Source organism: Macaca nemestrina, chromosome 11 (genome assembly GCF_043159975.1).
Source record: "Macaca nemestrina isolate mMacNem1 chromosome 11, mMacNem.hap1, whole genome shotgun sequence".
NCBI lineage: Eukaryota > Metazoa > Chordata > Mammalia > Primates > Cercopithecidae > Macaca > Macaca nemestrina.
The window spans coordinates 138,598,238-138,617,021 of record NC_092135.1 but is presented as its reverse complement, the minus strand read 5'-3'; the positions used below and the strand labels follow the sequence as shown (position 1 = coordinate 138,617,021).

At 52.6% G+C, this 18,784-nt stretch overlaps 2 protein-coding genes across 20 annotated transcripts in view; one reads left to right on the top strand and one right to left on the bottom strand.

The window, feature by feature from the left end:
• Positions 1 to 4,280: 4,280 nt before the first annotated feature.
• On the bottom strand, positions 4,281 to 8,274 carry LOC105473788 (dual specificity phosphatase 28). 2 transcript variants are annotated; one of them, XM_071073728.1, is made up of 3 exons: positions 7,535 to 8,274; positions 6,004 to 7,282; positions 4,281 to 4,589 (listed from the first exon to the last, which is right to left on the bottom strand). In XM_071073728.1, exons 1-2 carry the CDS (start codon positions 7,925 to 7,927, stop codon positions 7,145 to 7,147), a joined length of 531 nt encoding a protein of 176 aa, XP_070929829.1. In that variant the 5' UTR covers positions 7,928 to 8,274; the 3' UTR covers positions 4,281 to 4,589; positions 6,004 to 7,144. The 2 variants fall into 2 exon arrangements, with proteins under 2 accessions (XP_070929829.1, XP_070929830.1); XM_071073729.1 differs by having other exon boundaries at positions 4,281 to 4,584.
• LOC105473787 (ankyrin repeat and MYND domain containing 1) overlaps positions 7,282 to 18,784 on the top strand; it is a 94,261-nt gene continuing 82,758 nt past the window's right edge. For 14 of the 18 annotated variants that reach the window (XM_011727828.3, XM_011727825.3, XM_071073725.1 and 11 more), the window contains exons 1-4: positions 10,303 to 10,772; positions 11,229 to 11,391; positions 13,490 to 13,679; positions 15,190 to 15,333. In XM_011727828.3, coding sequence (XP_011726130.2) covers positions 11,246 to 11,391; positions 13,490 to 13,679; positions 15,190 to 15,333 — 480 coding nt within the window. In that variant the 5' untranslated portion in view covers positions 10,303 to 10,772; positions 11,229 to 11,245. The other 4 variants (XM_011727826.3, XM_011727820.3, XM_011727821.3 and 1 more) reach the window with 3 other exon arrangements.

The window sequence follows — 18,784 nt, the reverse complement described above, 5'->3', positions numbered from 1 at the left end:
ATCGAGCGCGGCCCGGGGCCGGGGCGCTGTGTTGGGAACCGAGGCGCGCGGAGCGGCTGAGCAGCACCCCCAGCCCCTCGCTCCCTCCCCAGGCGGCGCCCGGGAGATCCCTGGAGGCGGGATCGCTGCTCCCTCCCGGACACTGCCGGCCAGGCCCCGGGGGCAGCCGCTGAAGGGACCTGGGAACCTTGGGGCCACCGGGGCAGGCTGCTTCCAGGTGTGGTTCGTGCTCCCGAGGAGCGCAGCGTCGCGAACTCAGTGTCATCCTTCCATCCGGGGCTACGGGCAAGGCAGGATTCTCCTGGCGCCCCTGCCACTCCCCCAAGTCTACTGGTGTGGTCTGTGCTGTGGGTCCTGCGGTGCGAGGAGCTCCGGAGCCTTCACGCCGCGCTGTCAACTACAGCACCCACCAACCACGTGTGGCCATTTAGATGCGAATTAAATACAGTTAGAAGTTCAGTTCCTTGGTGGCAGGTGGAGTGAGTGAGTGTGTGTGTCTTGCTGGGAGGAGTGGCTAATGGACAAAGCAGGCAGGAATCATTTCCACAATCGCGGAAGTTCCTCTGGGCAGCGCTGGGGACCTCTCATTAGAAGCCCTGTGTTGGGGTACGAACGAGGGCTTGGCCTGCCTGTCCCCACCCCATCCGCCAGGTCCACCCTTCCCAACGCTATTCTCTGCGGACCTGGCGAAGGCTGCCCAAGGCTGAGCCTGTCCAGGAGCCTGAGCCCCGAGGGAAGGGCTACTTGCCTGGCAGAAGCTGCTAGTGAGCTCCCAGCGGGTGAATTTTGAGGCTGTGGAATAACAGGAGCCACCATGATGTCGCTGTTGTCATCAAGTAAGAATTCAAATTCCTACGGACAAGGGGCTTCTGGGGCTGGGGAACTATGCAGGAACCCAGGACACCGCTCTCCTCTGCTGCACTGAGGTGTGGCAGTGCAGGGCTGGACTCGGGTACCGCACTTGACTCAGCCTCAGCCCTGAGTAGCGTTTCCTGTGTCTGGACTCAGCCTCCCCGATGTGTAACCCTCCGTGTCTACCCTCCTTCCATGGGGCGGGAAGGAAGGCTGAGAGGGAGAGTGTGTGTTCACGTTTGCGGGACAGAGCACTGAGGCATCATTTCACTTTTCCCATAGGACCTCAGGTGCCCACGTGCCCTTTTCAGGGACACGGTCACGATCTTGGGGCACCCATCCCAAACTCACCAGGAGCCCCTAGGCTTACACGGTCACTCAGAGGTGTGGATCAGCCTTGCATCCAAGGCTGACAGGGAAGACAACTGGGATGGGACCCTCCTCACTGCCCCCAGCGCCCTGCCCGGTGGGGCCCTGCAGTGCCAAGGGCATACTGTTTTCGAGGGCACCCCCAGTTCTATAGGCTCTCCAGAGCCCACCGGGCCATGTACCTGGCTGGAAGAACCTCAGTTCTGCACACGCGGTGCCACACTAGCTGGGCCTGGCCGGCCGGGGGGCAAGTCACCACAGGGAGATTGGGGGCTTGCCACCCTAAGCCCCGCACTGGACTCAGGGAGCAGAGGTTGGGGTCTTGCCCTGGGCACCTCTCCGCGGCCAGTTCTGCACACAGGAGTCTAGAGTTGCTGTGGCACCTCCTCCCCGGGGGTCCGCAAGTGTGCTCCGCACACTTATGCCAGGAGCTGCCCTTTTGCACCCCACGGTGCAGGAGGCGCGGGTGGGCCGAGAGGGCGGGGTCTGCAATTGCGCTGCGGGCGCCTCTCGCGCCGGCCCCGCCCCGCCCGAGGAGGCCCCGCCCCCGCCTGCCTGGCATCCCCTGGCGGCGGGAGGCTGCGCCGCAGCCAGGCCGGGGCAGGCACCTCTGATTTCTCTAACCCAGGAAGAGGAGCTTGGACGTCGGGACTGTCAGCCCTGGGTTTCTCCCACAGGAATTTTCATATTCCAGCTTTTTGGTGATCAGCGCAATGAAGTGGCTGCGTGGCATCTGTACCCCAGTCTTCCCCTGATGCGCCTGAGGGAGGGCTCCCTGGCTTCACCCACTAGGAGGTGGGTGTGGGCATGGAGGGTTCCAGCGGGCTAGGGAGGGCAGCAAAGCTTCCAGGAAAAAGCAGTGTTCAGACCGGGCCGCATCCTCCCCAGACAGAGGACCAGGGAGCTACCAGTTCTCAGACGGAGCTGGTGGGCTAAAAAGGTCTGATGTGTCCCACAGATGTCCTTCAACCTGGCCAGGGCCCTGCTGCCCTTGTCCTCTTGTCACCAGGGCCAGGTCAGCAGGTAAAGGGTGTGCCCTGCCCTGAGGCGAGGGTAGCGAGGTTTTCATCAGGGTGCTGTGAGCAGGGCTGAGCCGCAGGGGAAACTGCAGGCCCAGGTCCTCCCTCCTCTCCAAGCCAGGGTTCCTCACCTGCTAGTGGAGACTGGCGACTGCTTCCTTCCGGGCTGTTGAAAAGGTTGCATGAGTCATGAGGAGCTTATCTAGAGAGGCCAGCGGCAGGCAAGCCCTCCACAGAGATGGCGGCTGCCCCGGGCACCAGCTTATGATGGGGGCCGTGGTACACAGCGATGGGTGGTGCTGACTGGTGACACTGGGCATAGAGGGGCAGCGACCGACAAGGTGTGGCCTATGCTTGAGGCCCAGGTGCACAAGGGGTGGGGAGAAGGCCTTTCTCACTACCACCCCCACGCCTGGCTCACAAAATCGTGCTTCCCATCCCCCCAGCTTTGGGCTCTGCTGCATCAGAGCTGGTCGGTCCCCAGGTGGGATGCTTTTGCTTAGGAACACAACCGGGTCTCACTGGGAGGGTGGCTCAGACACGGCCCAGCCACAGAAGCATGAGACAACACAGGACTGGCTCTGGCAGGTGGGCATGGGGCTTTGTGAGGCTTGGGGGCCAGGGAGAGTGGTGCCTCCTACTTCCCTCTGGTGGTGCAGTACAGGTAACAGAGGCCACAGCACCTGTGTGGGCAGCCACGCAGGGCCTGGGGCCTTAAAAATTAAGGATCAAGTCACGCCACCAGGTGAAGGCCACAAGCAGCTTAGGCACTGGCTGAGGGTAGAACATGGAACGAGTATTGGAAAAGGCAGATAAGCACCAACCACAGTATTTTACTCATTGCCACATACAGAATATACATACATGTATGTGCATATATTAACCAATGACTACATTATCTGTGATTCACATGTATTACACACATTTTCCTTTTCTTTCCCCACTCTTATTTAAGGAGTGTTGATTCTAGGATAGTCTTTAGGCCACAGGATGTCCAGGAGAGGTTGTGTCTGAACTAGAGAAGGAATCACAATGCTCGGATGCCTCCAGTGGTGGCTTATGGGGCTCCACCCTCCCAAGGCGGGAGAGGCAGCCTTTGCGGGCTTGACAGTAGCTATGTGACTTTAGGTTGGGGTGCAATGTTGGTGAAACAGGTCAAAGTAGGAGAGGGGTGCAGATGCTGAAAGCCCCCCAGGTTCCCTCACCGGGCCGTCCGTCAGCACAGCCTCCTTCTCCCCTGCCTGTCACAGTAGGGGCTTCCCATGTGTGGTGCCAAGATGTGAGCAGCGAGCGGTCCGGGAGGTGGGAGGAAGGAAATGCCCTGTGGCTTCAGCAGCTGGTGGGCAGGAGGCTCTGCTGGCACCTCCAGGCATCCTCCAGAGCCAGGACATCAGGCAGTGAGGATCTGGGTGGCAGGTCCCTGTGACTCCCCTATGTCCCATCTCCTGTCCTTGGCTCCCCAGCCTTCTCCCTGCATTCAGTTTCTTTCCGCCCACAGTTCCATAAGTGGTTTAGATTTTCCTTACCAAGGCTTGTTTAATAAGCTGAGCTGACCACAGGGAGAGGACGGAGCACGTGGTGGTAGAGGGGTCTGTGCAGTCTGACGCACAGACCCCTGCCCCACCATCAGGAGGGGACAGAGACCCTCTTGAGCTGCATTTCAGGAAGATAGAGCTTAACTGGGAAAAATGAAAACTCAGTGTGGAGGCAGGTGCACTGGGCGGCCATGGGGCAGCGGGACCATGGAGCTCGGAGGTCACTGGCAGCAAGACCGCGGACCGGGCCCTTCAGCCTGCCACTGAGGTGGAGGATTCTCTTGTGAAGAAAGCAGTAGGAAGGATGGAAAACCATACTTCCTAGAGAGGCATCTGGAGCAGTTTTAGTTTTGATTGCTGTTACTACTGATAACTGAGCAAAAGTGGTGATGATGCTCGAGAGAAATTTCTGCAACCCATAGTCAACAATTATATGTACAGTCAAGTACAGTGTGTGGCCATTTCTCCCTCAATTTTTGAATCTGCAGTTTACCAAAGCTGCCAATGCTTTCTTATTACTTTATTGCAGCAAATTCCAGATGTGTCTCCAATGGGAAATATACAACCCTCTTACCTGTGACGATTATTCTTATGATTTCAGACATTAAAGAGGTTATACATTATAAATGACATGCAGACAAAATAGTTAAGGAACACAAGACTGTTACGACAGGATTCACGGCACATGATTAAGTGGAAAGAGGTGAATGTGGTGACACTGTGAAGGCCTCGAACGGGGAGCTCCTTCCTGCAGACACAGTCTTGATGTGTTCCAGTGAGCCTCAGTCGATGTGTTTATATAGCAACATCTAATCTGGAAAGAGACAAATGTAAGACATGGCAGGCTTTGCCGGAAACAGCTGAAATGCAAACAGAAAACCAGCTGTTAGACCTATCTGGAAAAACAGACTGTGAAGCACCTGATCATCATTTCAATAGCTGAGCTGCGGCCTAAGTGGTAAAAGCCCTGTTCCAGTTGGGCCTGACCAGGTCTTGTTAAGAGGTAAACAGCTGGCCGGGCGCGGTGGCTCAAGCCTGTAATCCCAGCACTTTGGGAGGCCGAGATGGGCGGATCACGAGGTCAGGAGATCGAGACCATCCTGGCTAAGACGGTGAAACCCTGTCTCTACTAAGAAATACAAAAAATAGCCGGGCGAGGTGGCAGCGCCTGTAGTCCCAGCTACTCGGGAGGCTGAGGCCGGAGAATGGCGTGAACCCGGGAGGCGGAGCTTGCAGTGAGCTGAGATCCGGCCACTGCACTCCAGCCTGGGCTACAGAGCGAGACTCCGTCTCAAAAAAAAAAAAAAAAAAAGGTAAACAGTTTAGAAATCCTCAGTGGCTCACGCCTGTAATCCCAGCACTTTAGGAGGCTGAGGCGGGCAGATCACGAGGTCAGGAGATCATAGACCATCCTGGCTAACACAGTGAAACTCCGTCTCTACTAAAAATACAAAAAAATTAGCCGTGCGTAGTGGCGGGTGCCTGTAGTCCCAGCTACTCAGGAGGTTGAGGCAGAAGAATGGCATGAAGCCAGGAGGCGGAGCTTGCAGTGAGCCAAGATGGCGCTACTGCACTCCAGCCTGGTTGACAGAGTGAGACTGTCTCAAGAAAAAAAAAAAAAGAAATGCTCAGTGGATCACTGGCATAGCTGTTTACACTGCATTTGAAACCAAATTCCTGCAGAATTCTGTCAAATCACCTCGAGATCAGAAAGTGACAATGTGTGGGTCTCCCTTTGGTTCCTGCTGCTCTGGTCATGTCCATGGTGAGCTGTGTGGGAGCCGTGCTATGGAATAAAAAGTATGGTGACATTTGGTACCTGAAAGAAGATTCCAGCTCACGGCATTGTATTTGACATACTGGTGTTCATCATTGTATAACAGAACCTTATCCCCATTAGTCTGCTGGTCACTATGGAAATTGTGAAATATATTCAGGCCCAGTTTATAAACTAGGATCAAGATGTGCATTATAAACTAAATAGTGTCCACACTATGGTCAGCACATTCAATCTCAGTGAAGAACTTGAGCAGGTAAAATATCTATTTTCTGATAAAATGGGAACACTCACTTGCAATATTAAGAGATTTAAGAAGTGTACCACTGCAGGTGTAATTTATGGTGCAACACCTTCTTCCATCCAAGCCCTGACATTTTAATGACCACAATTTATTTGAGAACATTGAGAATGGCCATCCCACAGAAAACTATATAGAACAATTTCTTACCCTGTTATCTGCATGCCACACTGTTATCCCTGAGAGAGATGGAAATATGTAATCTACCAGGCTTCCTCCCCAGATGAAGCAGCTTTAGTGAAAGGAGCAAAAAAACTTGGCTTTGTTTTCACTACAGGAACACCATACTCTGTCACCATAGAAGCTATGGGAGAAAAATTCGCTTTTGAAATTCTTAATGTCCTGGAGTTCTCTAGTAATAGAAAAAGGAGGCCAGGCACGGTGGCTCACGCCTGTAATCCCAGCACTCTGGGAGGCCGAGGTGGATGGATCACGAGGTCAGGAGATTGAGACCATCCAGGCTAACATGGTGAAACCCCGTCTCTACTAAAAATACAAAAAACTAGCCGGGTGTGGTGGCACATGCCTGTAGTCCCAGCTACTCGGGAGGCTGAGGTAGGAGAATGGCGTGAACCCGGGAGGCGGAGGTTGCAGTGAGCCGGGATTACGCCACTGCACTGCAGCCTGGGCAAGGGAGACTCCGTCTCAAACAAAAAAAAAAAAAAAAAAGAAAAGAAAGAAAGAAAAGGGATGTCCGTAATTGTCCGAACTCCTATAGGACGGCTCCAGCTCTATTGCAGAGGGGCTGGTGAAGAGAGTATTTCCCCAATCCCCCAAGTTGCCCTTCAACAATGTCTTCATCAACAGCGCTGTAGCTCTAAATGTCTCACGTGGGTATGCATTTTCTCAAACAGAAGCATCTGTGGTCAGGCAGGAAGAACCAGTCCATTCTTATGACACTACTAAAAATAAACGCAAGAAGAGTTGCTTTTCCTGATTTCACCTATGACTCAGATTCTGATGACTGTAGTCTGTACTCATGTCCTTCACTGAGACTGGTAGAATGCGCTGGCACTCCCAAACACTCAAGATTCTGGGGTATAAATAATGGAGGACCCCTATTTCCTTTTTCTTAATTTGTCTTCAGTGTTTCACCAAATGTATTTCTTTTTGTGTCTGTAAGATAATTTGTTCATCAGCTCAGCCAGAGACATAAAATTAAAAGCACTGTTTCACACCCACACAAAAAGGAAAACTCGATGTGACAGTGAGGAAGGAGGGTAAAGACCAGCCTCCAGTATCAGTGCAGGAACATCCTTCCTCCAGGCAGTAGGCCTTCAAGCGTCAAGCTTCAAGCCTCCGGGCCCAACCCTAAGGCTGGGGGCTCTCCCTGCAGGCAGGACTGTGCCTGGAGGGCCTCCTCATACTTCTGGAGCTGAGACCAGAAGCCCAGGTTGGGTTCCGCTACCGGGCGAGCGCTCTTCACCATCTGCAAACAAGAAGTGCATTGAATAACCCCAAGTCGCCCTAATGGCCAGAAAGTGTCAAAGCGGGCCCTGTTCTAAGAGTGGGCCCCGCCCAACCCGGAAGTGCCTCTCCGCTTCCCTAAGCCCGCCCTTACGAGAGAGACCCGCCCCTCCCGGAAGTACCTCTCCCAATCCCGAAGCCCGCCACGCCCAGAAAACCCGTCCCCGGAAGACACGCCCCTCTCGAAGCACCGGTCCCCTAAAGGCCCGCCCACCTGGAAAGCCTGCGCCAGGCTGAGGCCTCGATGCCTCATAAGGTAGGCGGTGCAGACGGCAGCCGAGCGGCTGCGGCCGTTTTTGCAGTACACTAGGCAGGCGCCGCCGCCGCGCACCGCGGCCTCCATGGCGGCGCACGTGGGCTCTAGGTGCGCCAGCAGGTCCTCTGCCGGGTCGTCGAACACGGGCACGCGCAGCTCTGCCACGCCGGGCGCGCGCGGGCCGGGCTGCTGGCGGGAGACGTTGACGCACAGCGTGACTCCCGCGCGCGCCAGCTGCTCCTCCGCGCCCGCGGCGCGCGCGCTCCCGAGGAAGAGCGAGGGTGCCACGCGCACGAACGGCGGCGGCACTGGCAAGGCGGTCACGCGGCGCCCCGCGTCTCCCGGCTCCATGGCGCCCGCCGAAGAGTCTGCTTGGGGCTCGGGCGCCCGCCCTGAGGCTCTATTTTTGGGGCTCAGGCACCCACCCAGCAGTCTATTTGTGGGAGCCGGGCGGGCCGCCGGGCGCCCCCGGGTGCTAGAGGCCTCCGAGGTGGACCAGGCCGGGACTTGGGCCTCCCGTGGGCGCCTGGCCGTGGCAGGGGGCTTGGGCCTCGTGGGGGCCGGGGCATGGCAGAAGGCTTGGGCCTCGCCAGGGCTCCGGCGCCTTGGACCGCTCTGCGTCCCCTGCTCGCTGTCCTCAGGCTCCGTCCTCCCTGCCCCGGCGGCCTGCGGTACTGGGCTCGCGCCTGCGCCGTGCGGCGTCCCTGTCCGCTCTACTGCGGTGCCTGGCGCGGAGGCGTGGCTCGCCGGGGCCTGCCCACTGCGTGCCCCCGTCGTTCGGCTAGGGCCCCGTGGTTGCCCCGTGCCTGTGGACGGCGAGCTGCGTGGTTCCCGTGTGTTTCCCCTTTCTCTAGTGACTGCGTTGTCGGCTTTACGTTTATTCCTTTTTGTGACCCGCTTTGTAACTGGTGCATTTTTTTCTGTGTATTGTTACACATGGCTCATAAAACTAATTTCTATTTTCATGACTTCTTCGTAGACCACACTATTCCTTTTTCTCTATCTCAGTAATTTATTGGGGTCAGCATTGTAACTTTAAACAATTTAATATCACTTAATGACCATTAAGTTGCCATTTAAGATCCCTTCAATTTTTCTGACGTCTGGTAATTTTCAGGGAATGGATACAGTGAAAAGCAACTGTCTCACAGCCCTGCAGACATTTAGCGATTGAAGTATCAGTTTTAGAAGTCTCTCTCGGGGTTATCTTCATTGCCTTGTTCCATCAGCCATCTAGCATTGGTAACTGTCAGATCTTTATTGCAGCCTGGGGTTCACTCTTGAGCTAAAGACTCAAATATGTCTGCAGCCAGGTCTTCACTGGTTGCAGCTGCAGACATCACCTCCGTGCAGGTCTTAACAGCATCTATTTCCCACTTCCTCCACCCTAAGGAAGGACTCCAGCTTTCCTGGGATGGAGAAGGAGTGGAATTCCCTTTTTTTCCCCATAGTTCATGGGAGCCATTGATTAGGTTGGGACACTGTTTCCCTCCGCCTTCTAGGAGTTGGCCCTATCTCTGGCCAAAAGTAAATGGCACACTCCTGTGACTGCTCTGGAAATGGGCTTGGTGTCTAATAACCCATGGAGGAGAGAGCACTTTGGTAGGCTCCTCTGTTCTCTCATGACCATAAGGGGAAGCCAGCCTTGGGTGAAAGCAGAGGAGATGGGAGAGCCAAGGTCCTTGATGCCTTGGACCTTGGACTGTTGGGCCACTTAAATGAATCAAACAAAACCTGAAGTCCCTCCTTGTGGACTGATTCATGAATCATCACCCTTTATGGTTGGAGGATGGTTGAGGTGGGTTTTCTGCTCCAAAGCCTGCTACTTGAACCATCATGCTCCCACACCATTAAGCTAATGGATTGGGAACCAATTCATCCTAAATGTCTCTGCACCTCATTGCCACACACAGTCTGGGCCAGCCTCTGTCTCCTGGACTTGGTGCTAGTCCCCAACAGTGTAACCAGAATGTACTTGCTAAGAACAGAGCGTTTCTACATGTTGGTTCTGACTCCTTAGCAAGTTGTAATTCACAACTAATGTGGGTTGTGAAATCAATTCTGTGGGTCATGATAAGCATTTTAGTTTTCAGAGAAATAGTAGACTACATGAAAATATTGGATTGCATGCATGTAGTATGGTGAACTTTTAATGAAACATTTTTCTGAGTTGTTTGTACTGGGTCGTGGTATGAGATTTTACTGTAGAGAGAAGTGAACTCAGAGACAGGCACTGGCATGTGGAGGCAGTGCCCCTAGAACCACAGAATCCTGGCCCACCCTTAGTCCCTGGAAAGTTAGTGGGGAGGGCCAGGGCATCGGCTCTTCACACACCCTCCCCTGTTCTCAGAGGCAGTCTGTGTTGAGAAACGCAAGCCCTGCCCCTCCAAGAGCCTCTCTCTTTCCAGGAAGGCCTAGCTGTTTCCCACTGTGGTGCCTGTGTACATTCCAGTCCAGTTCCTGAAATGCGCTCTGTAGCCTGGAGAGCTCCTGTGCATCCTGTGAAGCCCCATCAGGAATCCTCTCTCCCACAGACCTTCCCTAAGACCCTTGGTCCAAGACAGCCAATCCCTTTTCTCTGCGGTGACTCCTGCGGCCTCCCTCATCTCGTTCCCTCCGCAGGCCTCCAGCTCCCCTTGCGGCCTCCACATTTACCGAATGGACAAAGGCTGGGGCTGGAATCAGGCAGGGCTTGATCAAGCTGTGGCTCCACGTGCCAGGTGATCAGGGCAAGTTAACACTTGGGCCTTAGTTTCCTCAGGTGTCCCACCGCGCTCCCCGTGCCGCCTTCACGGGAGTGTTGGGGGAATTTAGCGCTTTCTCTACCAGGGGCACTCAGCCCAGGGGCTGACTGGGTCAGCGGGAGGCTGGGACCCAGGCCGGGCTGGCGGCCGGGACCTGAGCCGCTGAAGTCACAGAGGGCGGGCACGCCCGTGGGCGGGGCCGGTGCGTCCTGGCGCGGGGATTGGTGGAGCCGGAGAGTGGCCGCGGGCACGGGGCGGGGCTGTCTCCAGGGAAACGCGACGCTTTCCGGAGGCGCAGGGCTGGCGAGTAGTCGGGGCGGGAGCGCCGGCGTCCGCTGCGGCTGCGGTCTCGTCGGTCTCCGTGCTGTCCGACGCGAGCTCTCCGAGCCTTGCTTGGTGCGGTCCCTCGGCAGGGGCGCTGGGAGCCGGGGCTAGGGGGATCCCGGAGCTCGGTGAGGCGGCGGGTGGGGGCCAGGCTCGCCGTCCCCACCCCGGGGAGGGGCCGAAGGGCTGGGGGTGTGGGGTTAGGTGGGCGCGGCGTCTCCCGAGCCCACCCTCGAGCGCTGGCTTCCGAGGCCCGTGGCTGAGACCCGCTGTAAGCGGCGCTCCTTGGACGATAGTGGGCGCGGGCCACGTGACGGCGACCGCCCTTGCTGTGATTCCCGCCCACGAAGGGACAGGGACACCTGGGGACGCGGGCGAAGTTTGCCCATGGTTCCGACTGGCCTCCCTGAGGACTCCCAGGGATGGTGGCCCGGGGCCGGTGGGTGGCGGCCCAGGCTTCGGCGCGGTTCAGGGAGGGTCTGGGGTTCTCTGAGGCGCAGGGGCTGCGGGCGGGGCCTCGGGCGCTCTCCGAGTTCCCGGCGGGAGCCCTGGGGGCAAATGTGCGGTCCTGACGTTGCTTCCAGGTTGGAAGACCACAGACATGGAAGGGGGCCGTGCCTCCTTTAGCTTAGACCACGAAGTCTCCGGGGCTGCCAGCCCCCAACGCCCGCTGGAGGGGAAGGGCGGCGAGACCTCTGCTGCCGAGGAGCTGGGGCCGCTGGAGAATTACGCTGTCTTCGCCACAAGGTGCGGGGGACCCTCTGGCAGGGAGGTCCGACCCTGACCTGGGGCCTGGGCTTAGCCGGGATTCTCCTTAAGGCAAGCAGTAAAAATCGCTGAACTGTGTTACTCCCTGAGAAACTAGTTTCTGGAGAAATCCGAAAGCCCCAACGCTGTATCAGCAGCCACTGAGGAAAACGACAGTAGATGGTAATGGGAACCTTCCCCTGTCCCTGCCTGAACACTCTGCCACCCGTGTCGCCGCCTAGTGGACGGAGGGAACGTTTCCCTCCCGAGATGGGGCTCCCGAGTTGCCCCCATCTTCACAGCTCTGTCGTTCGCAGCAAGGGCTGCTTTGAGCCAGGGGCTGCCCCGGAGCCTCACTGCAGCATCCCACGAGGTCCCTGTCACCCCATCGTGCTTGTCCCTGTTTGTGGGTCTCCAAAACTCAGTCCCAGCCCTGGCCCAGTGTGATGGGTATTGAGGACCAGCCTCAACACCACCCGTAGGGTACCCAAAGTCTGGTGGGGACAAAGGATTGAAAAGAGACAGGTTAAGAGTTGAAAGGTGGGGAGCCAGGGGGCCAGTTGCAAAATGGAGGCCGCAAAAGGCTCAGAGCTCTGGTCTCCACCCTATTTATTGAGTATAGTCACTTAGATCTGAGAAGCAGATGTTCAGGGCAAAACAGTAAAAGGGTGGCAGTGCGTCATACGCATAATCTATAGCAGTAGTGGTTTAAATGAATCTCCTTTGTGCCCAAACAACGTATCTTTAACTTACTGGAGAGTAGCTAGTGGGAGCGGGCTTAACTAGGAGCCTGCACGACTGTCTACATTCCAGTGCTTCAAAGGAGTGTCTTTCTCCTTGAACACCATGTTTACAGATAAAAGACAGGATCTTGCTCTGAGCATGGGAACATGATGGCAATTAGGAGGCTTTCCTCCTCAGAGGCCTCTTGTGGCTTTCCACAACTTATTGTCCCATATTTTCATGGCCAGTTTATACAGGCACCCCACAAGCCCTTTTCCCACAAGCCCTTTTCCCAACAATGGACTTTGGGAGGTGGCTGGGTTTAGATGGAGTGGTGAGGATGGAGCCCATGATGGGATGATGGGATGAGTGTACCTACGAGAAGCGGAAGAGCCCACAGTTCCCCCATCCTCTCTCACTACCATATGGGGAGACAATGAGAAGGCAGCTCCACAGACCAGGAAGAGGACCCTCCCTAGGCAGGGACACTGCCGGCACCTTGGCCAGGGACTTTGGCCCTGCACAGCTGAGAACGGAAGGCCCTTTGAGATGCCCCGTCCATCTGCGGGGGTCTCAGATGCTCCATCCATCTTTCATGGTCTGAGGCACCCCGTCCACCTGTGCTGGTCTGGGACGCCCTGTCCTTCTGTAGGGGTCTGAGACACCCCATCCATCTGTGGTGGTCTCAGGCGCTGTCCGTCTGGTGGTCTGAGGCACCACGTCTTTGGTGGTCTGAGATGCCCCGTCTGTCTGTGGTGGTCTGAGACACCTTGTCCATTTGTGGGGGATCTGACATGCCCCATCCATCTGTGGACGCCTTGTGAGTTACGGCAAATCCACCCTGGTTTGTGCTTCCCTGTGTTGCAGCATACTTCCCAGCCCTGCATCCATCCATCTGTCCACCCATCCACCCTAGTATGAGCTGGCTGCCTCTCAAGATGCCGTCCGACCTTCCATGGGTCCACATGTATGGGCAGTCTGCTTTCTGTCCAGCTTGGGGCTGGCACTGCTGGCCCTTGAATGAGGACCCTGCTGTGGGCACTCATGTCCTGCAGGCAGCTGGAGTGGGACAGAGGGCCGTCGATCTCAGGAGATGCTGCCAGCAGGCCTGGGCTGGACAGGCCAATGGGCCTGGCAGCATCTCCCCTAACCATTGGCAGCCTTAGTATGCATTCCACTTCCTTTGTGACCTTGGGCCATCGCTGTACCCTCTGTGCCTTGGTTTTCTCTCCTATGGAATGGGGATGCAGCAACACCTGTCCCGGGGCTGTAGGATGAAATGAGATGCTGAGTTGTGCTCAGGGGTTGTGCTCAGCACTCACTGAAGGCACTGCAGCCATCTTGCTTTTCCCTCCCTCTGCTCCTGTCCTTTCAGGGATGTTTCAGCATCCTCTGAGAAGGAAGAGGAGGAATCTGAGGGCCCGCTGAGGGCGCAGGACCTGAAGGAGGCCTACATCCAGCTCGTCCAGGGTGTGCAGGAGTGGCAGGATGGCTGCATGTACCGAGGGGAGTTTGGGCTGAACATGAAGCTTGGATATGGCGAATTCTCCTGGCCCACAGGCGAGGTAACTGCTTCCACACTTTCTCCGACTCCCCGCCCAGAGCCTCTGGTGGCTGGCCTTTCTCCTTCCAGGAGTGATGGGACAGGAACTTTTAGGCCCATCAGTAGGAAGGATGCTAGGCTAAAGTCTTTCCTTCTTGAGAAATGTCCAGAGAAAAGCATCTTTCCTAGCTTCCAGAATCACACCCATGGTTTGCTAGGGTCCGCAGGATGAGGTTTGGGAAGCTGTGACGTAAGAAGGTAAGTTGTTATTCTGGGCAAACGTTTTAAAATTATGAATTACCATAGCAACTCGTATGTTTACCTTGGTGAAACTGCCTGTGTCTAGGCTTAAGCAGAAGGCAGCGAATGTTCTAAAAGACAAAATGAGAACAAGTTTTGCACCCCCAGGCTAGGTCCTGAGCCCACATTCAATGCAGCTGAAACTGAAAAGGCCTCTGTTGGCGCTTGTAATGGAAAGTGCAGGGGTGAGGTAGCCTCAGGCCTGCCTGGATCCAGGGTTCTAATGATCTAACTAGGCCCTCTCTCTTTCCATTTCCACGAGGGGGTTCTAAGACTGACCTTGTTCCATCTGCCCAGCTCCTGGGCGTGGCATCAAACACCCCTGGGAAAGAGAAAGGCCCCAGCAGGATGCTGGTCTAGCTTGGGGATGCATGAACTGGTCAAATCCATCAAGGGTGGGGCAAGGGTAAGGCATCCTCTGGATGGCCAGGCCTGGCCCAGGCTCTGGGGCTGGGTCCCTTGGGGAATCCTCTCTGTAGGGAGAGGGTATCTGTTGTCAGAAGAAAGGGAAGGGACACTAACTAAGCTGTGAAAACTGCCATGCCCTACACGTTGGGATCAGATCTGGGTGGACTGTGAGCATGATGGCTGTGTGTGCACTCCAGGCCCATCCTGTTTCTGAGAAAAATGTGGTGCCTGGCACTCAGCATGAGGGTCTCCTGGCTGGAAGCCCTTGTCATGAATGTCACATTCTGTTTCCCTCCGGGGGCCTTGGTAGAGGGGTAGTCTCTGACACACTCACCCCTGTTGTTTGTGGAGCTCACGTGTCCAACCATTGATGAAGAGGTATAAATCAGGGTCCTGCCCTGTGCCCACCGGGGCCCAAAGCCAACCTCCAGGGCCAGCCTGTCACCTGTGAACCCGGCAGGGAGCTCAGCAGCTTGGGGGTCCTGAGTGGGGACAGGACCCCCCAAACCTAAGGTCAAGGTCACCAGGAGAAGACAGGTCTGTGCTCTCATACTCAGGACGTCTAGGCAGTTTTAAGCCTCCCCACAGTCCCCCACTTGAGGAGAAGACAGAGAGGGAGCCTGGCTGTCGGGCTGACTGCCTGGTAATCCCTCTAGGTGCTTCAGGTGCCAACTCTAATAGTTGCATGCCAGGCACCCCTGAGTTCTGCCACAGCCCCGGGTGGTCCCCATTCATTGCCAACCAGGCATGGTGGCTTGGCCTCCAGGGCATCCCGTCAGGTTCTGGAAGAGCAGCAATTTCTCACCAACTTCTCCATCTCACAGTCATACCATGGGCAGTTTTACCGGGACCACTGCCATGGCCTGGGTACCTACACGTGGCCAGATGGCTCCAGTTTCACGGGCACATTTTACCTCAGCCACCGGGAAGGCTATGGCACCATGTACATGAAGACACGGCTCTTCCAGGTGAGGGGGCTGCCATGTGCTCGGTTGGGGGCAAAGCGGCTGTGTGTGTCTAGGCCACTGGACAAAAAGATATTTAGGTCCTGGGGAAGTTTATTTAACTACAAGCAGCTTTTTTACTTTTAATGATTAAAATGGTACCAATAATAAGGGTATAGATAGAAAATAAAAGCCTCCTCGTATTTTACTCCCCAGAGGGATACTAGCAAATCATTATATATTCTTTAAAGAAATGCACGTGTTTGTTTTTAAATATGTAAACTGGATCACTGTACACATAGTGTTTGAAATGTGCCTTTTTAAATGGATAACACGCCTAGTCTTTCAAATACAGATGTTTTCCCCCTTTTATTACAGTATAATTTATAGTAAAATTCACCTGTTTAAATATATAGTTCTGAAAGTTTTGACAATTATGGGGTTGTGAAACTACTACTGCAGTCAGGATATAAAAAGTTCCATCACCCCCAAAATATTGCCATGGCCTTTGTAATAAATGTCTCCTCCCAACAAACTGTGGCTGATCTTATTTTGGCCTAGAATTTTGCCCTTGAGAGAATGCCATATTAATGGTGTCAACAGAAAAAAACAAACTCTGCAAAATATTTTAGAGAGGTTTATTCTGAGCCAATATGAGTGGCTGTTACTGAAACACCAGGGGTTCGCTCTAGGTCTTTCTGCTTCCTGCACAGAAAGCCAATCACTGAGACAATGAGTATTGCCAAGGAAGAAGGCTGTAATTGGCAGGTGCAGCTGAAGAGATGGGAGCTCAATCTCAAATCCATCTCCCTGACTAAAAGTAGGGGTTTATATAGCAAGGAAAAAATGTAATAATGTGTGAGAAAGCAGGAACTTGGGACAGGCAAGGAAGCAATCATGGTGAACAAAGGGCCTGGAATCACATTGAATGCCATGGTCTGGTGAGTTTTAGTTCATTGATACTTTTTGAGACTGCGTTTCAGCTCTTTGATACTTTTTGAGAGTCCTGAAGGTCTTCCTGAGGAAGGAACTCAGATAAAACAAATTTAAGTTTCAAGCTTTAAGACCAGAAGGATCAATTTTTATGTTTATCTGGAAACAACTCTCTGTAGGATTACTGGGCTGTTGTTTCAGTGCCCCCTTTTTATTTATCAGTTCCTCAAATGGGGAATCAGGTCGTGGATCTTTCTGGCTGCTCCATGCTGAGGAGAGGCATTGTGGGCAGCTCCATACCATGGGTGACCGTGTGGTCACTTAGGAATCAAAGGTTAATATAGAGTTTTACTTCTAAAAGACCATCTTTCTCTTTCCATTCCCCCACTTGCATCAAAGACAAATCACAGTAGGACAACCTACTTGCAAAATAAGCATCAGTTTTCTAGTGCCCTGATTACCCACACAAAGTGCAGCAAGATCCATGGTTCACATAGGCTGTCCTGAACTGGCTTCACTGGAACCTCTCACAAGGCCATTTCAGTCAAAGCCTTGGGAAAATAACCTCCAACTGTGTCCCATTATAAAATAAAACAGATTCTTATTAAACATACGCAAACTAACACATTGCCATGAATTAAGAATATTCACAAATAGTTTAAAAATTCTGGAAAAATTAGGCAGAGAAATATGACTCAAATTTTGTTTACAAATGTATACTCCGTACACTTAAAGTATATTTCAAGGTTATAAATAGCTCAAAAGAAAAAATTATCCTGACTCTGAAAGACAAAAGAAGAATCAGCAATATTTCAAAAAAAAAAAAAAAACAAAAACAAAAACATAAAAAGTATTACAGTCCTCCATTAGCTCACTCCATGCAATCAACTCCTGCTCTCCATCATATTGGATTAGCAAAGTGTATGAACACATCAGCCTTCCAATTAGTGCAGTGGAAGTTTTCTCTGCCATCCAATGGCACAATCTCCAAAGTTAGTAGAAACCTGAATTCAATAGTCCTTTTCATGAACTCTCCCAAAGAAGCAAGCCCTGGATGGTAGCTGATTATAAGTCACTTTTTTGAGAAAGATCAAAGCAAAACAACAATTGTGGATGACAGAAGTCTTAAGGCAGCCATAGTCAAAGACACAGATGACAAGGAAATTGTTCATTTCTGTGTCATATAACAATTTAACATAATAATAACATAATAATCATTATTACTGACAACATATATTTAGACATATTAGAATTTCAAGAATGTCATAAATCCTGGAACATGTATTAATAACATATGTATATAAATATAACCCAAAGAAAGTTAAATACTACCTCACAATTTACAATGCTTCCTGTGTAATTCTAATATAACAAATAAGCCTAATATGTCTCTCTTGGACTTCAGGAAGCCTAATATCCAAAAAAAGTTAATTTAAGAACAAAATTACTGAATTTAGAACTTGAAAATTTGCTGCTGAAAAGCCTGTTTAAGGTTTAAGACACTTGATGTCACAAAATAGGATCACAAGTTACTATAAAACAGGTATTTAGCCACAATTATAATACAAAAACATTTTCTCTTTGATAGCATACTCAGTTTCCTGAACAATAAGACCTAAACAAAAGACAGTATGACCTATAATGTCAGCATTTTGGGATGCCAAGGCGGGTGGATCACTTGAGGTTAGGAGTTTGAGACCAGCCTGGCCAACCTGGAGAAACCCTGTCTTTACTAAAAATACAAAAATTAGCTAGGCGTAGGCGCATGCCTGTAATCCCAGCTAGTCAGAAGGCTGAGGCACGGGAATCACTTGAACCCGGGAGACAGAGGTTGCAGTGAGCCGAGACTGTGTCACTGCACACCATTCTGAGTGACAGAGTGAGACTCTGTCTCAAAAAAAAACAAAAACAAAAACAAAAAACCACAGCATGAGACCAACTAAATCTGTCTCCCTCTCTCCCTCTATTTTTTATTCTGTAGTTTTACTCAAAAGGTAAACAAAAATCTCATCTCTTACATGAAAAAATTTTCAAAAGAGAAAACCATATTTTACCTTTGTATGGTATATTATTAATGTTAAAGTTGATTTTAATAAAGCCTTATAAACAAATCTATGTAATTTTAATCAGTTTAACCATAAGGTAAGATTTCTATATACTTTTTATAATCTTTTATAATTTTCTATGAAAGACCAGATCAGTGCTCCAAGGAAACCATGTTATTCTGACACATGGGCCCAGACACTGGTCTTGCATTAGTGCACTTTTGATACTAATGTTTAATTTATAGAAAAACTCTGAACTAATACTATTTCTCAAAATCAGCCCTTAAAATCTCATGCACCCACCACTTCTGCAATAGTCCCTGGGCCTAGAGGGATTGAACAGTTTTGATTTCTGGCCCTGTGTCTCATGAAAGCAGTTCATTTTGATTGTCTCCTCCTGGGTCTAAAGATGAGGCTTCAAATGGTGTCAATACTAAAGATGTAGCAGGGGTTGGTGCCTTCTTCAGACCCAGGATTCAAAGCCCTGTAACTTAATA